Here is a 25,921-nt window from a genome sequence, read left to right on the forward strand (position 1 = left end):
TCCTTTTTATGATTGAATAATAAATACTCCTTTGTATGGACATACTTCATTTTATTTATCCATTCATCAGTTGATGGACATTTAGGTTATTTCCACCTTTTAGCTTTTAGAAATAACGCCTCTGTGAACATTCATGAACAAGTTTTGGCGTGGACATGTTTGCATTTCTCTCGGGTAGATACACATAGGAGTGGAATTCCCTGGTCATATGCTAGCTCTATTTAACATTTTGAGGAACTAGCAGACTGTTTTCCACAAGGATTGCACCAGTTTACATTCCCAGCAACAATGCATGAGATTCTAAATCTCCACATCTTTGCCAATCCTGTCATCTTTTGCCTGCTTCAAACTAGTCTGCCTATCTCTAATTATTTTTCTATTATCTTTCTAAAACATAGGCAAAACATTTTGTTCTCCCTAAAACACCCATTGGTTCCCTGTTGCCTACAGATAAAGTTCGTGGCCTCTGTGTTGTGACTTGGCCCTCAACTACCTTTCCATCCTCCATTCACATCCCTGCTCTAAGGCCTTGTCTTCCAGTTTTCCCATCACACCTCGCTCTCCCTGCCTCTTTGCTTCACTGTCTTTCACTGCAGTGTATTCCATTCTTCAAGGCTTAATGCAGTAACTTACTCCTTTGCCTTAATCCCTTTGAATGAATTGTTCTTTTCTGCCTTTAGATGTTGCCTGTGTTTCTTTTCGTATCATTCAGGTTTTGAAAAAAATAATAGGCTTGTTACCTCTGCTAGCAGTGATCCCTGGGGGCAGGGATTGTTCTCACTCTTTTTTTTTTTTTTCTTCTCCATAAATTTATTTTTATATATAATCATTTTATATGTATAAATCTCCTATTTATTTATGCAAAAGAATATTGAGGATAATAGGAGCCAGGTTGCTCATGATTGGAGATGGAATTTCTTCTTCTTCTTCTTCTTCTTATTATTACTATACTTTAGGTTTTAGGGTACATGTGCACAATGTGCAGGTTTGTTACATATGTATCCATGTGCCATGTTGGTTTGCTGCACCCATTAACTCGTCATTTAGCATTAGGTATATCTCCTCATGCTGTCCCTCCCCCCTCCCCCCACCCCACAACAGTCCCCGGAGTGTGATGTTCCCCTTCCTGTATCCATGAGTTCTCATTGTTCAGTTCCCACCTATGAGTGAGAACATGTGGTGTTTGGTTTTTTGTCCTTGCGATAGTTTACTGAGAATGATGTTTTCCAGTTTCATCTATGTCCCTACAAAGGACATGAACTCATCATTTTTTATGGCTGCATAGTATTCCATGGTGTATATGTGCCACATTTTCTTAATCCAGTCTATCGTTGTTGGACATTTGGGTTGGTTCCAAGTCTTTGCTATTGTGAATAGTGCCGCAACAACATACGTGTGCATGTGTCTTTATAGCAGCATGATTTATAGTCCTTTGGGTATATACCCAGTAATGGGATGGCTGGGTCAAATGGTATTTCTAGTTCTAGTTCCCTGAGGAATCGCCACACTGACTTCCACAATGGTTGAACTAGTTTACAGTCCCACCAACAGTGTAAAAGTGTTCCTATTTCTCCACATCCTCTCCAGCACCTGTTGTTTCCTGACTTTTTAATGATCGCCATTCTAACTGGTGTGAGATGGTATCTCATTGTGGTTTTGATTTGCATTTCTCTGATGGCCAGTGATAATGAGCATTTTTTCATGTGTTTTTTGGCTGCATAAATGTCTTCTTTTGAGAAGTGTCTGTTCATGTCCTTCGCCCACTTTTTGATGGGGTTGTTTGTTTTTTTCTTGTAAATTTGTTGGAGTTCATTGTAGATTCTGGATATTAGCCCTTTGTCAGATGAGTAGGTTGCAAAAATTTTCTCCCATTCTGTAGGTTGCCTGTTCACTCTGATGGTAGTTTCTTTTGCTGTGCAGAAGCTCTTTAGTTTAATTAGATCCCACTTGTCAATTTTGGCTTTTGTTGCCATTGCTTTTGGTGTTTTAGACATGAAGTCCTTGCCCACGCCTATGTCCTGAATGGTATTGCCTAGGCTTTCTTCTAGGGTTTTTATGGTTTTAGGTCTAACATGTAAGTCTTTAATCCATCTTGAATTAATTTTTGCACAAGGTGTAAGGAAGGGATCCAGTTTCAGCTTTCTACATATGGCTAGCCAGTTTTCCCAGCACCATTTATTAAATAGGGAATCCTTTCCCCATTGCTTGTTTTTGTCAGGTTTGTCAAAGATCAGATAGTTGTAGATATGTGGCATTATTTCTGAGGGCTCTGTTCTGTTCCATTGATCTATGTCTCTGTTGTGGTACCAGTTTGAAAACTGGCACAAGACAGGGATGCCCTCTCTCACCACTCCTATTCAACATAGTGCTGGAAGTTCTGGCCAGGGCAATCAGACAGGAGAAGGAAATAAAGGGTATTCAATTAGGAAAAGAATAAGTCAAATCGTCCCTGTTTGCAGATGACATGATTGTATATCTAGAAAACCCCATTGTCTCAGCCCAAAATCTCCTTAAGCTGATTAGCAACTTCAGCGAAGTCTCAGGATACAAAATCAATGTACAAAAATCACAAGCATTCTTGTACACCAATCACAGACAAACAGCCAAATCATGAGTGAACTTCCATTCACAATTGCTTCAAAGAGAATAAAATACCTAGGAATCCAACTTACAAGGGATGTGAAGGACCTCTTCAAGGAGAACTACAAACCACTGCTCAATGAAATAAAAGAGGATACAAACAAATGGAAGAACATTCCATGCTCATGGGTTGGAAGAATCAATATCGTGAAAATGGCCATACTGCCCAAGGTAATTTATAGATTCAATGCCATCCCCATCAAGCTACCAATTACTTTCTTCACAGAATTGGAAAAAACTACTTTAAAGTTCATATGGAACCAAAAAAGAGCCCGCATCGCCAAGTCAATCCTAAGCCAAAAGAACAAAGCTGGAGGCATCACGCTACCTGACTTCAAACTATACTACAAGGTTACAGTAACCAAAACAGCATGGTACTGTTCTCTTTTGTGTGCCTGGCACCTGGTGCATTGCCAGGAAATGATGAATGCTATCGTGAGGGACCAAGGAGCTCCTTGTGTGTTAGACCACACTGCTGTCCCAAGGCAGCTCTTCACTGGCCTGTCTGCATAGAGCTCAGGGAAGGACTGGTTGCTGGTTTACCTTGGCACTGTGACCTTCCTGGCTCTTCATAGGCCTTGTCTCAGTTCATCCTATTTCCTTTCTAGGAGAGTTGTGGACTGGGGCAACCTTTGCCAGTGATGAGAAGTGATGCTGCGTGGCAGTGCTGAATCTCTCTGAATATGGTAAGGACTGATGCCTATTTTGTGGACGTCAGTGTTCTTTTGTTACTTTACTCCTGGGGGTGAGGGGCATTTTCCTGTTAGACTCTGAAGGTTCTTATTATGGAGTAGCCTTCCTCCTAGGAAGGCTGTTGGCACCTTTGAGGGTGTGAGATTGCTTGCCTGGTGGTTGAAGCGGCTTGCAGGACCTTGTCACAGTTGCTGGAAAGACATAAAGTTAACATGTTTTGTTGAAATCTGTTGTTCCATTACCTGGGTCTTCTACTGTGTTGAGCTGTTGCTGGGATGTCCCCAGTGTCTGTTGCTTTTGCAGTGGACAGTACCCAGGACATACTTTCTGCACAGATTGGCATAACCCACCCCCCCCGCCCTTCTTTTTTTTTTTTTTCTTTAGAGTATGTTTTTTTGTTCATTCCCTACATCTGAGAAGGCCATAGCTTTTCAAGGTAGAATAGATCATATGCTGGAGCAGAATCGTATTCATCTGTGGGTGGTATTTGAAGAGATGAGTGACATCTCAAAGCAACTTGTCTCTTCCACCAAACCCCTGTTTCTAGATTCGAATTGCAGCCTTAAATGCCAGCTCCACCATTGAGGATGATCATGAAGGAAGCTTTAAAAGTCACAAAACGCAGACAAAGGAGGCTCAGGTACGTAATGCAAGGTCTTCTCTGTAGGTGGACCTTCTCATTTCTATAGATGGAACCTCATTTTAAATGCATTTAGGCATCTCCTCAGTGGGGTTTTAGGGGGAAATTCTATTTTGAAAAATGGCTAGCTCTCCATCTCCTGTTAAACCTGTTTTACTTAGGAGACGATCATATTGAGGAGAAATTATATTTATTCTATCAGTGTATGTGAAGGCCAGCTCAGCTCCCAGGCCCACTTCCATGCACCCCGTTCTTTGTGCAGCCCTCAGGAGTTGGGATACCCAGGGAATGGTAGAATATTAATGGTAGATGATGTTTCGAGGTTCCCTAGTGTATTGCCCTCACTTTACAGTGTGATGAGACTCTTGACGGGAGCAGTCTAGACTGGGATCACCCTCCAGGTCAGTGAGGGAGCCAGGTCCAACCTCAACTCCCTAGATCGTTGGTCACTCCTCTTTCCCATGAGTCCTGGCATCGCTTCCATTTCAGCCGTCTTTTTTCCATCCATTCATCTCTATACCCTTGTCCTATCCTAGTGTAACTCCTGCCTTTGTTTTCCCTGAAATAAACATATGCCTTCCCTCCCATCCCCCTGCATTTTATGGTAGAAATCAGGACAGTTCCAGAGCTGTCTCAGAAGTCTACTAGTCACCTGTCCCTAGTCTGCAAGGCATGTCAGTGAGGCTCAACCTACCCAGTGCCCCCTCCCTCCCACAGGAGGTTGTCATCCTCCCCAGGCAATGATCAGGCTATGGCAGAGTGGTGAGTAGAAAACATGGAAACCAGGCCGGGTGCGGTGGCTCATGCCTGTAATCCCAGCACTTTGGGAGGCTGAGGTGAGTGGATCACTTGAAGTCAGGAGTTCGAGACCAGCCTGGCCAACATGGCGAAACCCCGTCTCTACTCAAAGTACAAAAATTAGCTGGGCGTGGTGGTGCACACCTGTAGTCCCAGCTACCAGGGAGGCTAAGGCAGTACTATAGCTTGAACCTGGGAGGCAGAGGTTGCAGTGAGCTGAGATCATGCCACTGCACTCCAGCCTGGGCGACAGAGCAAGACCCCATCTCAAAAAAAAAAAAAAAAAGAAAGAAAAAGAAAACAATGGAAACCAGCTTTTGTTTGTTTATTTTAAGAGATAGGGTCCCACTCTATTACCCAGGCTGGAGTGTAGTGGCATGGTCACAACTCACAGTGACCTCTAACTCCTGGGCTCAAGCAGTCTTCCTGTCTCAGCCTCCTGAGTAGCTTAGGACTACAGACACCAGGCCACCATGCTCAGCTGATTTTTGAATTTTTTTGTAGAGACAGGGGTCTCTCTATGTGGCCCAGGTTGGCCATGAACTCCTTGGTTCACACCTTGGTTTCCTAAAGTGCTGGGATTACAGATGTGAGCCACTGTGCCTGGCCTGCAATGAAAAAGTTCACACTGAACTTTTTACTCACAACCCTTCTGATATCATATGTTTGGGATATTTTTCCCCCATACCAACCAATCCTCCAACTCTCCATATACCAACTGGGTGTCCTACAATTCAATTCTGACGCTAGCTACACAGAGTTAGTGTCAGACTCCACAGCACTAACAGCTCATCCCACAAAACTGCCCTCACTTCAGATGCCAGTTGCAAGCGTTGAGTGCCAGGATACCTACACTTCTGTCCAGCCGGTCTATAAAATCAGGGATTCTCACCCCCTACCCCTTTTAGGTTTGATAATTTGGTAGAATGACTCACAGGACTTAGGAAAACACTTTACCTACATTTACCAATTTATTATGAAGGATACAACTCAGGAACAGCCAAGTGGAGGAGATATTTAGGGCAAGGTATGGGGTGGATTCACAGAGCCTCCGTGCCCTCTCCAGGTGCGGCACCCTCCCAACACCTTGATGTTGTTCACCAACTTAGCAGCTTTCTGAACCCTGCCCTTTAGGGTTTTTAAACAGAGATTCCATCACATAGGCATGATTGATTAAATCATTGGTGATCAGCTCAATCTCCAGCCTCTCTTCCCTTCCTGGAAGTTGGGAGGTGGGGGAGCTGAAAGTTCCAGCCATCTAATCACATGGTTGGTTCCTCTGACTGTAGCCCCGCCTTACACACATTTTTGGCTTAAAAAAGACAGATCTTTATGCTGTATGAAAACATCTCTTGTCTTGATTTGCAGGAAGCAGAGGCTTTTGCATTGTACCACAAGGCCCTTGATCTGCAGAAACATGACCGGTTTGAGGAGTCTGCCAAAGCCTACCATGAGCTCTTGGAGGCGCGCCTGCTGCGGGAGGTGAGGCATCAGCAGGCCAGGCAGTGTGCCGTGGTGGTTAGTGCATGGGCTGTGGGGCTGGGTACTCTGGGCCTTACCTCTGCTCTCCCATTTCTTGGCTGTGGAACCTTGAAAACATTATTTCACCTCTCTGCCTGTATTTCCCCACCTCTAGGGTATCTGCCTCATTGAGTTTTTATGAGGGTTGAGTAAATCCAGTGAAGCATGTAGAATGATTCCTGGTGTAAGTGCTTGTTAAAGGCCAGCTATCGTTATTACTTAATCTTCACAACCACCCTGCCCAGTAGCTGCGTTTTACAAATGTGGAAACTGAGGCTTAATGAGGTCTTGATGGCTCAAAGCCATCCAAGTAAGTGAAGCATTCGAACCAGGATTGGAGTCCATGGTTTGCTGATATCTAATGATCCTACTGGAAGCACATTTTAACAAATGCCATTTGAGCAAAAGACCATGAGCTTGGGAAGTCTGTATAGACATGCCATGGAGTTTTGAATATAGTCAGAAGGATTGGGGACACTGGTTACAGTAGAGAGGGGCAGGCAGAGCAAGACCTGGTCTCAGCATGGGGACTGTGGTAGTGGTGAGTGAGTTAATCCTCGAGTTGACTGGAGATGTCGACTGGAGGTTTGGGAATTGGTCCCAACCTGAAATTGATTTAGGAAGGTGTATATTTCGTTAGGAGGAAAGGCGTTTGTTTTCACCCAAACATGCAGATGATGTGCATTAAGGAAGCAGATAAGCTCCATGGGTGTTTACTGGACTGCACAGTCCTTCAGTTGAGCAGAGTCTCCTACAGTGCTAGGCATGCAGACACTTATGACTCAAGCAAAAACCTTGATGGTTTTTGCTGCCAATGAGATAGAATACTGAGTTTTAATTGTCAGAAGAAAGCATCTGTTCCTTCTCTCACTCAAGGTTTTTCTTTGTATTCCTAATTATATAGCTTGTCAAGATTCTTTGGTTACTGGTTACAGTGCCTTGGAATTAGTGGTATGGGACTTGTGACCTCCTCCTCTCCTGTTAGTAGGAAGTGGGTGAGGACCCAGAGAGGGAAAATTAGTTTATTCTATATTTACTGAGCTTTGGTTATGGACCAGTTGGTGGGCATGTTGGTCTTCCCTCTCAGGCCATGGTGGAATGCCAGGTGGGCCCAGCATCCAACAGCTGCTAGGCAGGAACCTTTTACCTAAGGGCACGGTCATGTGTCAGCCTTTTAGTTGTAGGTGTGTGCATCTTTCTGTGCATAGTATATCACTTTCAGCCTCACAAGGTTGTTTTAGCACCTCCTTTCTTATAATAGTAAAACATGCTCATTGTAAGCAACGGAGAAGTACAGAAAATATATAGAACAGTTTCTTTTTACACTCATATTGCATTGGCATACTTAATGTTAATTACATAATTACAGTTTTGCAGAAGATTGGCATAGATAGGTCCTGGACCCCAGCTGACTCCTAAGAAGCATTCACTGACTGGTGGGTGTCCTGGAGGGACTTGCTGGGGCAAGCCTTTCAGGATGGATGGAGAGTGGTGCTGAACGTAGGTAGTCTGTTAGGTGGAGGTTAGTTAAGAGCATCCACTGTTATGTGCATGTCCATGTGTATTGCTGATTGTTTAGTCCGAAGCAGACTCACTTAGTCTCTGTAAATTTGTTCCCACTATTCTTTGAAGAGTTCTGTACCTGGAGGGACAGAGGTAGCTGGGATCCAGCCCTGGTCAGCTGGTTCTTGGGGGCCTTTTTGAATGATAAGTCAGATGACGGTAGAAGATAACTGAATGGGGCTTCATTTGAGCTTCTCAGTCTTAAAGAAGTTCCTTAAGACCTCCAAGATAGGTAGATTCTTGGATTAGTCAAGGGATGCTTCCTGAGGGTGGCATGTCTTCGGGTCTTACCTGTTCAGAACGCGAAGAGCAATGTGTGGAAGCCACCTGTCCCAGGAAAGAGCTTCTTGGTGCCCGTGAGCTTTTCTGTTAGAAAATGTTTTAGTCTTTGTCCTGTGGTTGGAGCAATAGTTTTCTAATCAGCAGTTTCTTAGAATATAAGGTCATTAAAGCTGTAATGAAATAACTTTTCATATTAAGCATATTTGCAATTCTGATGGTCTTTCAGCTCACTTTAACTTTTGCTATTTAGGTTAGGAATTATTTTTCTTAATTACAGAGATCAGACACTAATGTTTTAGTTAAATTAACAATTGTCTATGCTCATGTGATGAGTTATAGAGTTGGGAGCTCAGCCTCTTGATTCCTAATCCTGGAGTGCCTGGGGTGAAGCTCTAGGCCTTCTGCCCCCAGGCAGCCTGCTCATACTTTGTCTTTTATCTGATACCTGGAGCTGCTGGCTGGGTCTACCTATGCTGTAAATGCTGTTCTCTAGGCTTGAACCCTCAGGCATGGCAGTAGTGGTGGGGAAGCTTCTCTCTGTCTCTATGGATGCCCAGACTCTCTGCAAACTATTAATACCTCAGGGTGGTCTGTTCTTCTCTGTGCGCTTGGAGTAGGAGTGGTCTTATAAGAACACATGGTGCAGTGCCTTCATTTTCCAGTGGTGGACAACACTAGACTGGCTCAAGGGCCTGCAGCAGAGATCAGCCTGGAAGCCAGGTATCCTGCTGGCTGCTTGCTGAGGCTTCAAGGTCTAGTTGTCACTTCTGTTCTGTTTTGTTCACAGGCAGTTTCATCCGGTGATGAGAAAGAGGGGTTGAAACACCCTGGGCTGATACTGAAATATTCCACTTATAAGAACTTGGCCCAGCTGGCAGCCCAGCGGGAGGATCTGGAGACAGCCATGGAGTTCTACTTAGAGGTATGGTTTTGGCAGTGCTTAGTTCCCTTGGTGTTTTGAAAGCTCTTGGTGGAAGGGATGAGGTTGGGGTCTTGTGGGCCAAAAAGAAGAGTTTGTAGTGGTGGATCACCAAGCTATAGTACCCAAGGCTCTAGGGTAGGTCCATAGGTGATAACAATTAGTACTGACCAAGCCTGGAGAGCAGGGGCTGGGGCAGAGCACATGCTTGGATGCAGACGCCTGCATGTGAATTCTTCCTTTGCTGCTCAGTGCACGTATGGCCATGAGTGAGTTATTCAGTCTCTTGGTATCTCTAGGTCTACACCAATATAGTGGTAATAATAAAAAAGAGCATAGTTGTGAAAGTTAAGTGAGTTGGTATGCATAATAGTATCAAAAACAAAGTCTGGGCCGGGCGCGGTGGCTCACGCTTGTAATCCCAGCACTTTGGGAGGCCGAGGCGGGCGGATCACGAGGTCAGGAGATCGAGACCATGGTGAAACCCCGTCTCTACTAAAAATACAAAAAAAAAAATTAGCCGGGCGTGGTGGCGGGCGCCTGTAGTCCCAGCTACTTGGAGAGGCTGAGGCAGGAGAATGGTGTGAACCCGGGAGGCAGAGCTTGCAGTGAGCCGAGATTGCGCCACTGCACCCCAGCCTGGGTGACAGAGCGAGACTCCATCTCAAAAAAAAAAAAAAAAACAAAGTCTGAAACTGAGTATTCAATATATTAATACTTCCAGTCATAATAGTATTGCTGTTATTTCATGTTACTATCAGTCTGTCTGTGGGCACCTCTAAAGCACCAGACACTGCACTGTTTGCTTCCTATGCATACACTAATCCTCATGCCATCTTGCAAGGAAGGAGTCTTTATCCTCACTTTAGTGATGAGGAAATGGAGGCTCAGGATCATTCTGCTAATCAGTGTTGGAGCAGGGATGTGAACCAAGGTTTGTCTTCAAAGTACATGAGTTTTCTTGAATCCCATTTTTTCAAATTTTTTTAAAGACAGGGTCTCAGTCTATTGCCCATGCTGGAGTGCAGTGGCACAATCAGGGCTCACTGCAGCCTCGACCTCCCAGGCTCAAACGATCCTCTGACCTCATGCCCCCAAGTAGCTGGGACTATAGGCATGCACCACCACCACACCCAGCTAATTTTTTGTATTTTTAGTAGAGATGGAGTTTCGCCATGTTACCCAGGCTGCTCTCGAACTCTTGGACTCAAGCATTCTGCCCACCTCAGCCTCCCAAAGTGGGATTACAGGCATGAGCCACCATGCCTGGCCCATATTTTCTTTTGTTTCTTCTCCTTTTATCTATTAAATATGTAAGGAATACAGATATTCAAATTGACAAAATATATCAAGAAAATGGGGAGACTGAGGCAGGAGGATCACTTGAGGCTAGGAGTTTGAGACAAGCTTGGACAACATACTAAGACTGTGTCTCTACAAAAAAATTGAAAATTAGCTAGATGTGGTGATGTGCCTCTGTAGTCTGAGCTACTCATGAACCTGAGGTGAGAGGATTGCTTGAGCCCAGAAGTTTGAGAATGCAGTGAGCTATGATCACACCACTGCACTCTTGCCTGGGCAGTAGAGTGAGACCCAGTCTCAAAAAAGAAAATTAAAAAAAAAAAATTCTAAGTTAAATAACTTGGTCCCTGTAACTTTTTATATGCCATTATCACTCTAGAGCTTGGAAACGTGTGACTCCAGGAAAGATAAGCTGGCATTGCTTGTCAGTTATAAGATAGTCATGGCACTTTTGCCATTTCCCTGGGAAGTTCAAGTGGCTGTGCCAGTGCCATGCTCCTCCCGTCCCCAGGGTGCGTATTCAAGGAGAGATCTGACTGTGTATATGTGTGTGTGTGTATGCGCGCGCGTGTGCGTGTGTGTTTGCCCACTGCTTGTGTTGCTTCCAGGCAGTGATGCTGGACTCCACAGATGTCAACCTCTGGTATAAGATTGGACATGTGGCCCTGAGGCTCATCCGGATCCCCCTGGCTCGCCATGCTTTTGAGGAAGGGCTGCGGTGCAATCCTGACCACTGGCCCTGTTTGGATAACCTAATCACTGTCCTGTACACCCTCAGTGATTACACAAGTGAGTCATGCTTTGATGCTTTCTTCCATGTGCCAGTGGTTTTTGGAACAGCAGAGGAAAGGTAGTTTGGATAAACTGAAAGCCAAAGTTAACACTGAAGGGCTTTGCCAGACTGTCAGGGAGAATGGAAATGTTCTTAGATTTCTGCTTGATTCTGCATCTCTTTCTTGATTTAAATGCCTTGTAGTAATAAAGTAGTATGTTTTCTGAATGATTTTACTTTTGGCTGTCGGTTTTTTTTGTTTGTTTGTTTGTTTTTTGCTTTGCAAGGTTTTGTTTGCTTGACAGAAGAAATGGCTATCTTATTTCCTCCCCGCACTGTCCCATTTTGTGTGTCTTAGTCTGTTTGGGCTGCCATTAAAAAAAAAGTACCATAGATTGGGTGGCTTAAACAGCAGAAATTGGCTGGGTATGTTGGCTCACGCCTGTAATCCGAGCACTTTAGGGGGCCAAGGCAGGCAGATCACTTGAGCCCAGGAGTTTGAGACCAGCCTGGGCAACATGGTGAAACCCTGTCTCTTCAAAAAATACAAAAATTAACTGGACTTGATGGTGCGTGACTGTTGTCCCAGCTACTTGGGAGGCTGAGGTGGGAGGATTGCTTCAGTCTGGGAGGCTGAGGCTGCAGTGAGTCGAGGTTGTGCAACCGCATTCCTGTCTGGGTGACACAGTGAGACCCTGTCTCAGAAACAAAACAAAACAAAAATAAATATTATCTAAATCAGACGTGGGTAAGACTTGAGGTACAATTCGTCCTGAGACAAAATTCCTCTCCAGTTGTAAACTTGTGAATACAGATAAATTAATGTGCTTTCAAAATATAATGGTGGGACAGATAATAGGATAAACATTTCCATTCCAACAGGGAGAAATAGGAAAGCAGGAAAGGGTGATGGGTCCCAAAACTTAGCAAACTTAGCAAGGCAAATTTGAGGTCCTGAGGCTCAGGAATAATTCTCTTTGACCTGATGCTGCGCCCTTGATGCCCGCGGAGGTGGCAACATCACCCTCATGGCACGTGGGTGGAGGGACAAGCCCCACCCTTTTGGCTTGGCAAGGGCTCTACCCCTAAGATGCTAGGTTGAGACATCCTGGCCTATGCAAACTGGAGAAGTGGCCCCACCCTTTAAGGAACTAGCCTTAGCCTCTTGGTCTGTGATGGAAGTGGTGGCTCAGATGATCTTTGAATCATCTTTGAGGTTCTTCTTCCCTTTCCTTGAAAGATAACATATATTCTTGACTTTCTTTCATTCTTTCTGTTCCTGTTAGTCCCCATTAGCAGTGTTTTTGCCAGTATAATCCCACCTTTCTGGCTTCTGAGATACCTGATTAAATCTGTGGTTCATGCCCACATTGATCATATAAGGAAATTGTTGGTCAGTCACACTCATAGTGTTCTCAGAACAAGCTTTCTCACTTTTTGCAATATAGATAGACAGAATTTTCTAAATCTTTAAGTTCTGGTTCCTTTTTGCTTAACAGTGCCTTCTTATTTTCTCTATTTTAGCATTTCACTATAAGCAGTCAGGAGGAACTGGGCTATGTCTTTAATACTTTACTTAGAAGTCTCAGCAAAATAGCCAATTTTATTGCTCACAAGTTCTACCTTCTACCAAACACTAGAACATAGACATACTTCAGCCAAGTGCTTTGCTACTTTATAACAAGGATCACCTTTTCTTCATTGTCCAATAGCATGTTCCTTATTTCCATTTGAGATCTCAGCAGAAATGCCCTTGATGTTTGTATTTGTACCAACATTCTGTACATGATTATTTATTCTCTAGTAAGATGGAAGCCGTCTCTGTACCTCTTCTCTTCTTTCTGAGCCCTCATCAGAATCACTTTTTTTTTTTTTTGAGACGGAGTCTCACTCTGTCACCCAGGCTGGAGTGCAGTGGCGCAATCTCGGCTTATCGTAAGCTCCACCTCCCGGGTTCATGCCATTCTCCCTCCTCAGCCTCCGAAGTAGCTGGGACTACAGGCGCCCACCACCAAGCCCAGCTAATTTTTTATTTTTGTATTTTTAGTAGAGACGGGGTTTCACCGTGTTAGCCAGGATGTTCTCGATCTCCTGACATCGTGATCTGCCCGCCTCGGCCTCCCAAAGTGCTGGGCTTATAGGCGTGAGCCACTGCGCCCAGCCCAGAATCACCTTTAACAATCCTTACATACCAGTATTCACTTTTTCCAGTGTACACCTCGAAACTCTTTAAGCTTACACCCAGTTCTAAAGCTCTTTCCAACACCAGATGTGGTAGGTCATGCCTGTAGTCCCAACACTCTAGGAGGCTGAAATGGGAGGATCGCTTGAGCCCAGAAGTTTAAGAACAGCCTGGGCAAGATTGTGAAACCCCATTTAAAAATACATTGTTTTTTTTTTCATTAACTGGGCAGGGTGGTGCACACCTGTAGTCCCAGCTACTTGGAAGGATCACCTGAACCTAGGAGTTAGAGGTTACAATGAGCCATGATCGTACCACTGCACTCCAGCCTGGGTGACAGAGTGAGACTCTGCCTCAAAAAAAAAAAAAAATTGTTTCCACATTTTTAGGTATTTGTTACGACAGCAGCCCACTTGTTGGTACCACTTTCTGTCTTAGTTAGTTCATGCTGCTATAATAAAATATGATAGATTGGGTAGCTTAAACAAGAATTTATTTCTCTCAGCCCTAGAGGCTGGAGAGTCTTTTTTTCTCTTCCTTTTAAAAAGACAAATAGGAACGGGATAGAATGTGTTCAGATAGATGAGGCCTTGCTCAACCTTCTCATCTCCAGTTCTTGTTCTCCATAACCACTTTTTAAATCTTTTTAATTGAGGCAAAACATACATACAATAAGGTACATAAACCTGAGACCTGTCAGTTTGTATATGTGAAAACATGTCAAGATACAGAACATGTGCAGCGCCCCAGAAGGCAGGTTACTTTGGGTCCCTTCCACTTTTTACAACCTCCTAAGGCAACCTTGATTTCTCCTTTTTGTCACCAAAGATGAACTTTGCCTGTTATTGAACTTTCTCTAGGTAGAGTCAGGAAGCATGTGCTTTCCTCAGCCTGGCCCCTTCTGCTTGTCATCCTGCCTGTGAGCGCACCCATGTGGGGCACAGCAGTCACTATGTCTTGTTATTTTATGTGGTCTATTATGTGCATTTGCACAATGTAGCCATTCTGTACATGGGCATTTGGGTTATTTCCAGATTTGGGTTCTTAGTCATAACCTGCTATGAACATTCTTGTATATGTCTTTTAGTGAACATATGCACTCGTTCTGTAGGTTGCCCCTCAATTTCACTCCCACCAGCAGAATATTATAGTTCTACAGGCTGTGTTTTGACTCTAGCAGTTTCTTCTTCTGGAGGCTTTGAGTCTCTTCTTGGATGCTCCTCCTACAGTTTGGGATCATCTTTGGGGTTCAGCTTTCCTTCCCCCACTGACTTCTTTAGTTCTTTGTACCCCTGTCTCATTGTAGAAGAAGTTATGCTTGGTAAATTCAAGTCTTTGTGGGAAGATTTAGGTTGGAGTATTAGGGTTCTCCAGAGAAACAGAACCAATAGGATGTATGTACATATATAGAAAGAGATTTATTGTAAGGAATTGGCTCATGTGGTATTGGTAGCTGACAAGTTCCAAGATTTACAGGGTGAGTCAGCAAGCTGCAGACCCAGGAGTGATGGTGTATAGTTCTAGTCCAAGTCTAAAGGCCTGAGAACCAGGAGAATTGATGGTATAGTTTCACTCTGTAGGCTGGCAGGCCCAGGAAGAGCTGATGTTTTGGTTTTAGTGAGAAGGTAGGAAAAAAAACCCCCAATGTCCCAGTTCAAAGGCAGTCAGGCAGAAAAATTCTCTTACGTGGGGGAAGGTCAGCCTTTTTGTTCTGTTCAGGCCTTCAACTGATTGGATGAGGCCCTTCCACATTAGGGAGGGCAATCTGCTTTACTCAGTCTACTGATTTAAATGTTAATCTCAGCAAAGACACCCTCACAGACACACCCAAAATAATATTTGGCCAAAGTCTGGATATGCTATAGCCCAGTCAAATAGACACATACAATTAATCATAACAGGGACTGAACTGATACATACACCTGTGAGAGCCCTGATAGATTTGACAGTCATTTAAAACAAAAAATTAAAGCAACATGTTAAATTGACTCTCAGTGGCATTTTATGTATTTGATATGAGTAGGGAGGGATGCTGCTGGGTTAAGGCCTGCTGACTGCCTCTTGTTCTGAGATTTCCCAGGCCTTCCCTCTGCAGGACTGTAGGGTGGCTAGTAAGTTTAGCTTACTGCAGCTAATGTGCCTACTGAGAACCAGCATCATCCAAGTGCTCAGTGCCTTCTGGGTTTTCTCTCTGGAAGTCACTGATGGCTACCCTTCAGGTTTCATGTGGTCTCAGAGAAGCCATGTCCCTTATTTGTCTGATGCAGGCACCTTTGGACCATCTATTGAGCAGCTTGGACTGTGCTGGGATTGTACAAACCTCTCCTTGCTCACCGGCTGCACAGCCTTTGTGCACCTTGGGGCGTGTGGCCCTGCTGAGCATTGTAGCCAGTCTCTGCTCTCTCCTCCCAAGCACACTAGGAGCGCATCACTTTCTCCTCTCCCAAGGCTTCTATGCGCAGATTTCTACTTCTGCTCTGGTTTTCCTCTGTGTGTTGCTTCTCACTCCTAGGTGCTTCATTTTCTAGTTATTCTTGATAGGAGTGACTTGCAGTCTACCTGCACCAAACTGAGAAGCTGGGCAGGGCATGATAGTGGTCCCAGTGCCTGGGCAGAGCTGGCATCCTGCTGCAGTGTTCTGTTTCTCTGTGTGTTCACTGGTGAGACCTGGACTGTTCCCAATTACAAGTGCTGAAAGCTTTCATAATTTATATCATAGTTCTGCTTTGTGAATCCATGCCATCCCATTTTTTCTGTGTGTTTACCTGTTACTGTCTCCATTCCTGGAGGAGCTGGAGTTGGCACAGGCTTTCCAGATCAATGACTTGAGGATGCTCATTATGACATTAACATGAGTGATGTACATGTCTTGAATTGTAGGCAGTAACTTTAATAATAGTTTTTTTTTTAAAAAAAGGAGGAAAATTGGAAAGTACAGGTAAACAAAATTCAATAAGCTTTATGTGTATAGTGGAGTCACACTATGTGACCTCTTTTGTCTCCTGCTTCTTCCCAGTACTGTATCTTGGCCTTCTTTCTGGTCAGTAAGCACACTCCTTGACCATCTATGTAGTGGCTGCTTGGCAACTTATTGTGTGGAATTGGACATACTTTATTTAACCAGGTGCCGTGGTGGGACAGAGTGGTTTTGAGATTTTTTTTTTTTCCTTGAAACAGGGTCTCACTCTATTGCCCAGGCTAGAGTACGGTGGTATGATCACAGCTCACTGCAGCCTCTACCTCCTGGGCTCAAACGATTCTCCCACATCAGCCTCCTGAGTAGCTGAGACTGCAGGTGCACACCAACATGCCTGACTAATTTTTGAATTTTTTTAGAGACGGGGTTTCATCATGGTGCCCAGGCTGGTCTCTAACTCCTGGGCTCAAGCGATCTGCCCAACTCGGCCTCTAGAGTGCTGGGATTATAGGCGTGAGCCCTGTGCCTGGCTATTTCCAGATTTTTTGAAGGCTGTTTTCCAATTAGCCAATAGATAATCACTGTGAGCCCTGTTGGATTTTTGCAGTAGTTTCTAGAGGTGGGATTCCCAGGTCATCAAGGATCTGTGTGTAATTGCCTATGGTCCTCCAAAAAGATCCTATGGTCTGTTCTCTGCCAGAATCTTTGGGTCTGCTTACCTTGCAGTGCCCAATCTACTCTGGGTCTTATTACTAACCTGACTGAATTAAAGTGGTATCTCATTATTTTTTACCAGGCATTTCTTTGATTCTAGGAGCAGGATTTTCCTGATGTTAACTGGCAAGGCCAGAGCTTCTGAGTGTGGTCTCAGAAGTCATAAACTGTCTCTTTCCCCGCCAGCATGTCTGTACTTCATCTGCAAAGCTTTGGAGAAGGATTGCCGGTACAGCAAAGGGCTGGTCCTCAAGGAGAAGATTTTTGAGGAGCAGCCTTGTCTCCGGAAGGACTCTCTCAGAATGTTCCTCAAATGGTAAGTCCTGCCTCTTCCCATGCCATGTGTGCATGCTTACTGTGTGGCTGGTAAAGGTCAGGAGCACACCACATTCTCCCCTCAGGTCCCATGGATGGAGCCCCTGTGCTCTGGGGCTTCATTCCCTGCTGCAGCCCCTCATCTAGTGAATTGACCTTGGACTGCCTTGTTGATCACCCACCTCTACCTAATCTTGGCAAGGCCTCCTCAGGCTGCCTGCTACCCGCCTCTCCTGCTGCCCTGCCAGCTTTCAGTGTTCGCTAGCTCTCTTCTGGATGCTTGGGGCAGCCTGCTGCCCAGCTTGCCTCCTGCCTTTCCCCTTCCCAGGGTTTTGTTCTCAGTGCTGCCCAAGTTCAGTGTCCCAAACATGCCTCTGATCATGTGCCACCCCTGCCTTGCCTCCAGGACATAGCCCATGCTCAGTTGCATTACCAAAGAGGTTCTTTGCAGCCTGACCCCATAGTTCTCCCACCTCACCTCCTGCTTTTCCCTCCCAGGCTCCTTTTGTTAAGACTGCCCCAAGTCCCTTGCAGTTTCCAGGCGTGGTAACATTGTGTGGCATCCTATCTTCTCACCCTGGCTCCCACTACGCTCTAAACTCTCATGCCATCTTCCCACTTCTCCACCTGTCCCGCCATTGCCCCTCCTTTGCCAGGTGTCCTCCCACAGACACACTTCTGAGGTGACCCAACAATACCTGCCTCTCCTGCCCAGACTGTCGTGATGTCTGCCAGCAGGGCCACACCTCAGAGCTGCTCAGTTAGGAACTTATCTGTTTCTCAGGTCACCTCTCTGTTGCTTTCTGAGCTCTAGCTGCCCTTCCCCACAGCCCTCCAGCCCAGCCAACTCCTTTTGGCTTCTGGTCTTCCTTGGCCCTGGAACACACCTGTAGGGGTTGATTAGTAGTGATTTATCTCGGCATCTGTCCCCTGTGAGCCTGTCCCTCTCCTGAAGGAACTACCTGTTGGCAGAGATAGGAACTGAGAGAACATCTGTCATGAGGGAGCTAACCTTCTTGAGGGAGACAGATAAGAAGCACATGAAACAGATAAATTCATGAGTGGCTCTGAGGTGTAACCCTGCTGGGAAGCACCAGGACAGTCTGGGCAGGAGGGCAGGTGAGGTTGGGTCGCCTCAGAAGTGTGTCTGTGGAAGGACACGCAGGGCTTCCAAGCCCCTGCTCTTTCTGTATTTTTGGGTCGTGATACACTTTGGTGAGCTTCACTTGTCCGATGACTTTTTGTTGGCATGGGCAGTATAGGATAGTTAAACATTTTTTTAAGATTTTCTAATAATAATTGAGAGAAAGATTTTATTTTTCTGTGGCTTTTCCGATATTATTGTGATACTGTTAATACATATGAAAACTCTTTCTCTGCCCAGTTTTGAATTGTCAAAGGAACAAAGAATATTAGTCATTTCTAGTGTATGTGGGTATTAAGAAGGCTATTTACTGCCCTACCTAGGCCAGACTGAAGTGGTTATTTTATTTACAGGAAGAAACAATACACATTAAAAGGTATTAACCTAAATGCATTTTTGTGTGTAAAATTTCAGCCTCGGTTTTAGTTTGTAACATCATACTTTCTCCCTGTCTCACATGCTTTTAGTGACATGTCGATTCATGATGTTTCGGTGAGTGCAGCTGAGACACAGGCGATTGTAGATGAGGCCTTGGGGCTGCGAAGAAAGAGGCAAGCGCTGATTGTGCGGGAGAAGGAGCCGGACCTGAAACTTGTGCAGCCCATTCCTTTCTTCACGTAGGTTGTCTAGCATCTCTGGGAATGCTGGGTCGGCCAGTAGGCCCTGGTGTGGGATACTGCCCTGCACAGGAGGGAGAGACCTTGAGGCTTGATCCTGGGTTGGTGGTATGGATGGGGGCTGGGTGCACAGTGGCCAAATGGTTGGAGGTGCATGCTTACTTGATTACTAAGAAGCAGGTCAGCTCTCTCTCAAGTACATCCAGTCTCAGTCCCTTTTTGCTGTTGCTGTTCTTGACCCCAGCCACCTGCCACATTCCTGTAAGGCCCTTCTCAGCCTGCCCTATCTAGAGGGGGAATGGAAACTAACATTTGCCAAGCACTTGCCAGGAGGAAACTGATGTTCAGAGTACTTAAATGGGGAGCCCAGAGACAGTCCCAGGTCTGGGCTTCTCCACTCTCAAGTCCATGTTTTCTCTCTAGGGCCACGTGGGGAGCCCTGCGAGATAGGCCTCAATATAGTCCTTGCCAGCCCCATGATGTGAGAGTCTCTGTCTCTCCAGGAAGGGCAAATTGGTATTGGTGGTTCCCTGGAGTTGGGGTAGTTTAGTCCCTTAGCGAGCTCTGGAATTCAATTTCTGTATTTAAAATTCTGACATTGAATCTTTAAGTTTAGCATGACTTAGCGGTAGCATTCCATTTCTACTCCCCACCTCCTACCTCCACCCCTGTCTGCCTACTCTGAGGGAGCTCTGGCCTGGATCAGACTGACCTGACCTGGGTCCAATCCTGGCACTCCTAATGCTATGAATTGGATGACTCTGGGGACATTAGGAGCCACTCCCTAGCAACGGGGAGAGCAACATCTCTCTCGTAGGGTTGTCTTGATAATGACAAAATGTGTAGGGCTAGCACAGAGGCAGCACATAGCACCCACTCAGGAAGGGCTGGCTCTGATCTGTATTATTATGACTGGCTGTGAGTTTCAGCATATAGAATTTCCCAGAAATATTTCCATACCCAAGCACCGAGATGGCCAGGAAGAAAGGGCTGTTCTTCAGGCTGCTCTAGGACTCCTGTCTGGTGCCCTTTCTTGTATTTTGTCAGCTGGATTAGAGTCCTTCTCCCATCTGAGTGTGTGCTCCCCAACTACAGAGGGTTGGGGTTTTGGAAGGGCCCTGGGGTGCCTCCCTGTTACAGTGAAGGAGAAAAAGGCCTGAGAACACTAGAAGGGATTGTGGTGATGTGACTGGAGAACAGAGGGCTGGGAACTGGCACCGTGGTCACCCTCCACGGTGTAGGGGGAGGGCTAAGTAGAAGCAGGAGGGAGAAGTAGAAGCAGGAGGGAGTTAGGCTCAGTAGTTAAATGTGGAATTTGGTCATTAAAGGAAGAGTGTATATTCCCTCTCTGGTAACAGAGGACATGATGCTTTTATAGTAATCTCCATCTATTCCAGGGGTCAGCAAAACTTTTCCTTTAAAGAGCCAGATAGTAAACATACTAGCCTTTGTGGGCCATGTACAATTTATGTTGTATATTCTTTTCCTCTTTTTCTGTTTTTTTAAACAATGCTTTAAAAACGTGAAAACCAGCTGGGCATGGTGGCTTACGCCTGTAATCCCAGTACTTTGGGAGGCTCAGGCAGGAGGATCACTTGAGTCAAGAGTTCAAGACCAGCCTGGGCAACATAGTGAGACCTCATATCTACAAAAAATAAACAAAATTAGCCAGATATGGTGGCACACACCTGTAGTTCCAGCTACTTGGGAGGCTGAAGGGGAGGACTGCTTGAGCCTGGGAAGTCAAGGCTGCAGTGATCTGTGATGGCACCACTACACTCCAGCCTGGGTGACAGAGCAAGACCCCCATCTCAAAAAAAAAAAATTAAAAAATAAAATGTGCTGCAGGGCACAGTTTACCACCCCTGGTTTCCTCAGTGCCTAGTAGGCATGAGCAAGAGCAAGGCACGAGTAAGGGAAATGGTGTATTTAAGGCATTTGACACAATCCAGCCAGTAAGCAAATTCTTCCTGTCTAAATGTAACACTAATTGAAGGCAGGAAAAAGATAGAAGAAATTCCTTCTAGCCCTGGGAGCCTCCATTGTTTAGATTCCGGATTTTGAAGCACTGTCCTTTTTTTTCTTTTCTTTTTTTTTTTTTGAGACAAGAGTCTCGCTCTGTCGCCCAGGCTGAAGTGCAGTGGCACGATCTCGGCTCACTGCAAGCTCTGCCTCCCAGGTTCACACCAGTCTCCTGCCTCAGACTCCCGAGTAGCTGGGACTACAGGTGCTCCCCACCACGCCTGGCTAATTTTTTATATTTTTAGTAGAGATGGGGTTTCACCGTTTTAGCCAGGATGGTCTCGATCTCCTGACCTTGTGATCTGCCCGCCTCGGCCTCCCAAAGTGCTGGGATTACAGGCGTGAGCCACCACACCCGGCGAGCACTGTCCTTCTTTTCTTGAGACAGGGTCTTGCTCTGTTGCCCAGGCTGGAGTGCAGTGGTGTGATCTTGGCTCACTGCAACCTCCACCTCACAGGTTCAAGCGATTCTCCTGCCTCAGCCTCCCAAGTAATCAGAATTACAGACATGCGCCACCACGCCCGGCTAATTTTTGGTATTTCTAGTAGAAACAGGGTTTCACCATGTTGGTCAGGCAGGTCTCGAACTCCTGACCTTAGGTGATCTACCCGCCTCGGCCTCAAAGCGTTGGGAATACAGGCATGAGTCACCATGCCCAGCCGGAAGCACTGTTCTTTTATTCCTTTCTCAACACTTCCTGGATGCTGGCTCTGTGCAGAGGACTGTGCTCTGTGCTAGGGGCGCAGAGTGGCAGGGCCTGATCCCTTGCTACAAGTGATACTCGGGGTAGTCAGTCACCCAGAGAAAGCAGCACATGCCTCAAGCTGATGGGGGCTGTGAGGAGAGAAGCGCAGTGTTGGAAGGCCTCTGAACAAGGTTCCTGCTGCTCTAGGGGTTAGGGAAGGCTGGGTGGTGGAGTTGGGGTCTGACTGAGGCACAGGCATTGGCTAGGCAGAGGGCTATGCTGTGGGAGGGGACGTTGCATCTAGGCAGAAGGAAGCCAGCCCAAAGGCCCAGTGGATGTGAGAGTGTGATTTTGTTTAAGGAACTGAAAGAGAGCTAATGTAGCAGGAGTGCAGTGGGTGGTGTGAGAGGAGGCTGTGCAGCACCATGAGGCAAGGCTGAGCAGTTGGTCTTTAGTCTGAGGCATTAGAAGCAATTAAGGGATAGATAAATGGATAACATTGTAGCATGCCACGCAGCATAGTAGGCAACACACAACCTTGAACCCAACACAGAACATACAACACAGAATGTGAAATACAAAACAATAGACAGCACACAATATAACACACCACACCATACCACAACAAAACACACAACAGTCTCCTGTTGCCATCCAGCAGGCTCCAGCCCATTTGGTAATCCACTGAGGTGCTGCTCCCAATAGGCCCTGCCCATGGTCCAAGTTTTTATAGACCATGTCCCCCACAGGCTCTCTGCATAAAACAGATTCGTGGCAGCAGAGGAGTTCCACAAGTGTTTTAAAGACTTGACCTTCCTGAGGAGGAGTTTTTGAAGTGAGTCAATGGATTTCATACATGCCTAGTTAAGTCTGAAAGTGCCTCAGGCCAACATGCTTATGGGGCTTCTGCTGCAGTGAGGGGCAGGTGGATGCCAGGTCCCTGGTCCAGCTTTGGCTGCTGCACCTTCAGTTCAGCTGTGTTAGACTCAAGATTTCATCAGTTATGACAGTGATGAAACCTTGATCACCTCCCCCACCCCCATGGACGTGGCAACTTCAGGAGCAGCTCTGCTGCCTCTGTGCAGGCAGGCCGTTTTCCCCTATGCTTGGAGTATTCCTCTGACAGGGTGGTGATCAGGTGTTGTGGCCCTCTCCCTTTAGCTGGAAGTGCCTCGGAGAGAGCTTGCTGGCCATGTACAATCATCTCACCACCTGCGAGCCCCCACGTCCCAGCCTTGGCAAGAGGATTGATTTGTCGGACTACCAGGACCCCAGCCAGCCTTTTGAGTCCTCCATGGTGGTGACGCCAGTTAACGTGATCCAGCCAAGCACTGTCAGCGCCAACCCAGCTGTGGCTGTTGCCGAGCCTGTGGTCTCCTACACCTCTGTGGCTACAACCAGCTTCCCACTGCACAGTCCTGGTCTGTTGGAGACAGGCACTCCTGTGGGTAAGCAGGCCCCCTGAATTTGGCTTCTGGGGAGACCCCGTTTACTGATCTCAGCAGGAATGAGACTGTTGGGGAGCCCTGACTCCCTAGAGAGAAGGGTCATGCTGACGCTCATGACTCAAGTGGAAGTGGAAGCCCCCAGCCCTAGAGGAGCCTCTCAGCCTGCTCACAGTGCCACTGCCCATCAGGGCCATTTCAGCTCTGAAGCCCCTGCAGCTAGGGGGACGGGGAATCAGGGATGCAGCTCCTGCTCCTTGACAGTTCCCCCAGGACCATTTAGTGCCTGGCAGCCACATTCTGGCATGAAGGTCGCTCTTAACCACTTGTAATGTGGAAGCTGGCAGAGGTCCCCTCTGCTGGTCCTGCTCTCTTGCTGACTGTATATATCCTGAGTTCTTTGATCTTAGAAAACAAAGTCAGCAAAGTCACCAACCACCATATGTTTTATTGATTTTTATTATTGTTAGAGTTGTCAAAAATTTTTGACAAAGGCTCCCGAGCCTTTTCTTGATTTCTGTGTCACTGAAAAAAAGAAAATCTGGCAGATATCGAAGTTTCTGAATAAACATGTACATGGTTGTCTCTTTTTTACTTAATCATACATGACATTCTTCTGTTGTCCATATAGTTCACACTGTTCTTTTGCTTTTGTCATATTGCTGAGTGCTCAGAGGGTACTGGGTAGGGTCATAGCCACTCACTCTCTCCATTCTGGGTAACAGAGTGAGACCCCGAAGTTCAGCCGACCAGTGAGGGGATGGGAGGGTAAGGGTGTTGCTTGCTTTGTAGCTGTGGAAAGTAATCTTGAAATCTGGCTTGTGGGTCCTGTGAAGTCAAGAAAGGTGTGAGAGTTAAGGGGTTTCAAATTAATTTTACTCAGGATTCTTTGTTGTTGAAGAAGAGATGGAACGTTTTTGGAATGTCAAAGAGTTTAATGCTAGTAGATTTATAAAAGAGGGAGATCGATGTGTCTGTATGGTGCATTTTTTTCACCCCTGCCACCGTGTAAGATTTTAATTTGCATTCTTTGTGAAGGTGATATTTCTGGGGGAGATAAATCCAAGAAAGGGGTAAAACGGAAGAAGATTTCAGAAGAGAGTGGAGAAACAGCAAAGCGGCGGTCTGCCCGTGTCCGAAACACCAAGTGCAAAAAAGAAGAGAAAGTAGACTTCCAGGAGCTTCTGATGAAGTTCTTGCCGTCCAGGTACTGTGTATTTTTTCTGATTGTCAGAAACAAACTCACAAACCTCCAGCATACACCATCAATAACATTTCTCATTCCATTGCCACCCTCTTCTCTGGTCTCCTCCTTTGTGTTCCCATAACATCTGTGCAGATGTCTGAAGCACAAGTCTCACTGGAGTAGGATCTTGGATTTTTCTCGCCTCTCCCCACCTCTGAAATTCCTGAAGGCAGGAGCTGTGACTTGTTCATCTTTTGAGAGCTAGAAGCAACATACTCATGTCCCTGTGTATTTACAAGACATCTATTTGTTGCTGGGAGGCAGAGGGGTGCTGTGTCTTGGATGCAGATGCCCTGAAAACCCCATGGAAGGGAGCTTCCCTCCTGCTTTCAGAGAGTCTGTGTCTACTTGATTTGCTCCAGGCTTAGCAGGATTCCCTTGCATTCTGTGAAGGTAGAGGAGGAGCTTGTGAAGTATTCCTGGATTTCACTCATTCTTAGTGCTTCTCAGTAGCCTAGGGGACAGGCAGGTACCAGACTCCCCAGAGCTGGGAGGGACTTGGTCTCCAGTGCTTCTTACTTAGGTTTTCACCAGTCCTTCTGCCTTTTTTTTGTTTGTTTGAGACAGAGTCTTACTCTTTTGCCCAGGCTGGAGTACAGTGGCGCTATCTGGGCTTACTGCAAGCTCCGCCTCCCGGGTTCATGCCATTCTCCTGCCTCAGCCTCCCGCGTAGCTGGGACTACAGGTGTTTGCCACCACGCCTGGCTAATTTTTTGTATTTTTAGTAGAGACGGGGTTTCACCGTGTTAGCCAGGATGGTCTCGATCTCCTGACCTCGTGATCTGCCCACCTCGACCTCCCAAAGTGCTGGGATTATAGGCGTGAGCCACGGCGCCCGGCCAGTCCTTCTGCTTTTTGTCCTTGCCCGCTCACCTCGTTCAGAGGCTTTAGGGTCCTCAATTTCTGAGCCTTCCTGGAGTTTATGGTGCCAGTGGGTTGGTTTCTTAATACTCCCCTTCCTCCTCCCTTAGCTGAGTGGAGAGGCCTCTCTCGGCAGACACCATTCTTCATTTGCACTGGACCATCTGCCTTCTAACAGTTGGCTGGTACATTTTTTGTCTGCTGGGGCATCCTCGCCTATCTTCTGTCTTTGTGAGTTTATACTTTTTTACTCCTTCGTTGTTACTGGAATGGAGTTTGGGAGCTAACCATGTGTGTTCAATGTGCCATCTTTAAACAGGAGTTAAACTATCTGTAGTCCTTTCCCATGACAGTTTATTTCAGTGGTAACAACATCAAAGTGGTGAAGGAGAAGCCAGAAGCTTTAGGTGGATTATAAATTTATTTTACAGCAAGATTCCTAATTTTCTTAATTTGTTGTCTTTCTGAGGTGAAGGTGAAATGCTTAGAAATAATGATTGTTCTCAGTACTTGACGCAGAACCAAAGTGGGGCTGCAGTGCCTTCTGATGAATTTTTCTTAAGGGGTAATACCAGAAGAAAGTTTCCCTTTGGAAGAGCTGCAGGATTGTTCTTTGGTTGATGGTGCCAAGAGATTTGAGTG

The 25,921-nt window shown here is 46.0% G+C and overlaps 1 protein-coding gene across 3 annotated transcripts in view; it reads left to right on the forward strand.

The window, feature by feature from the left end:
- The window catches only part of CABIN1 (calcineurin binding protein 1), a 160,912-nt gene that overhangs the window by 16,859 nt on the left and 118,132 nt on the right, over positions 1 to 25,921 (forward strand). For all 3 annotated transcript variants that reach the window (XM_030815976.1, XM_030815975.1, XM_030815977.1), the window contains exons 2-10: positions 3,249 to 3,326; positions 3,881 to 3,973; positions 6,140 to 6,253; positions 8,925 to 9,059; positions 10,967 to 11,147; positions 17,130 to 17,259; positions 18,870 to 19,019; positions 22,889 to 23,175; positions 24,211 to 24,379. In XM_030815976.1, coding sequence (XP_030671836.1) covers positions 3,324 to 3,326; positions 3,881 to 3,973; positions 6,140 to 6,253; positions 8,925 to 9,059; positions 10,967 to 11,147; positions 17,130 to 17,259; positions 18,870 to 19,019; positions 22,889 to 23,175; positions 24,211 to 24,379 — 1,262 coding nt within the window. In that variant the 5' untranslated portion in view covers positions 3,249 to 3,323. The remainder of the gene's footprint in view (positions 1 to 3,248; positions 3,327 to 3,880; positions 3,974 to 6,139; positions 6,254 to 8,924; positions 9,060 to 10,966; positions 11,148 to 17,129; positions 17,260 to 18,869; positions 19,020 to 22,888; positions 23,176 to 24,210; positions 24,380 to 25,921) is intronic.

The sequence above is a fragment of the Nomascus leucogenys genome, chromosome 7b (genome assembly GCF_006542625.1).
Source record: "Nomascus leucogenys isolate Asia chromosome 7b, Asia_NLE_v1, whole genome shotgun sequence".
Classification (NCBI taxonomy): Eukaryota; Metazoa; Chordata; class Mammalia; order Primates; family Hylobatidae; genus Nomascus; species Nomascus leucogenys.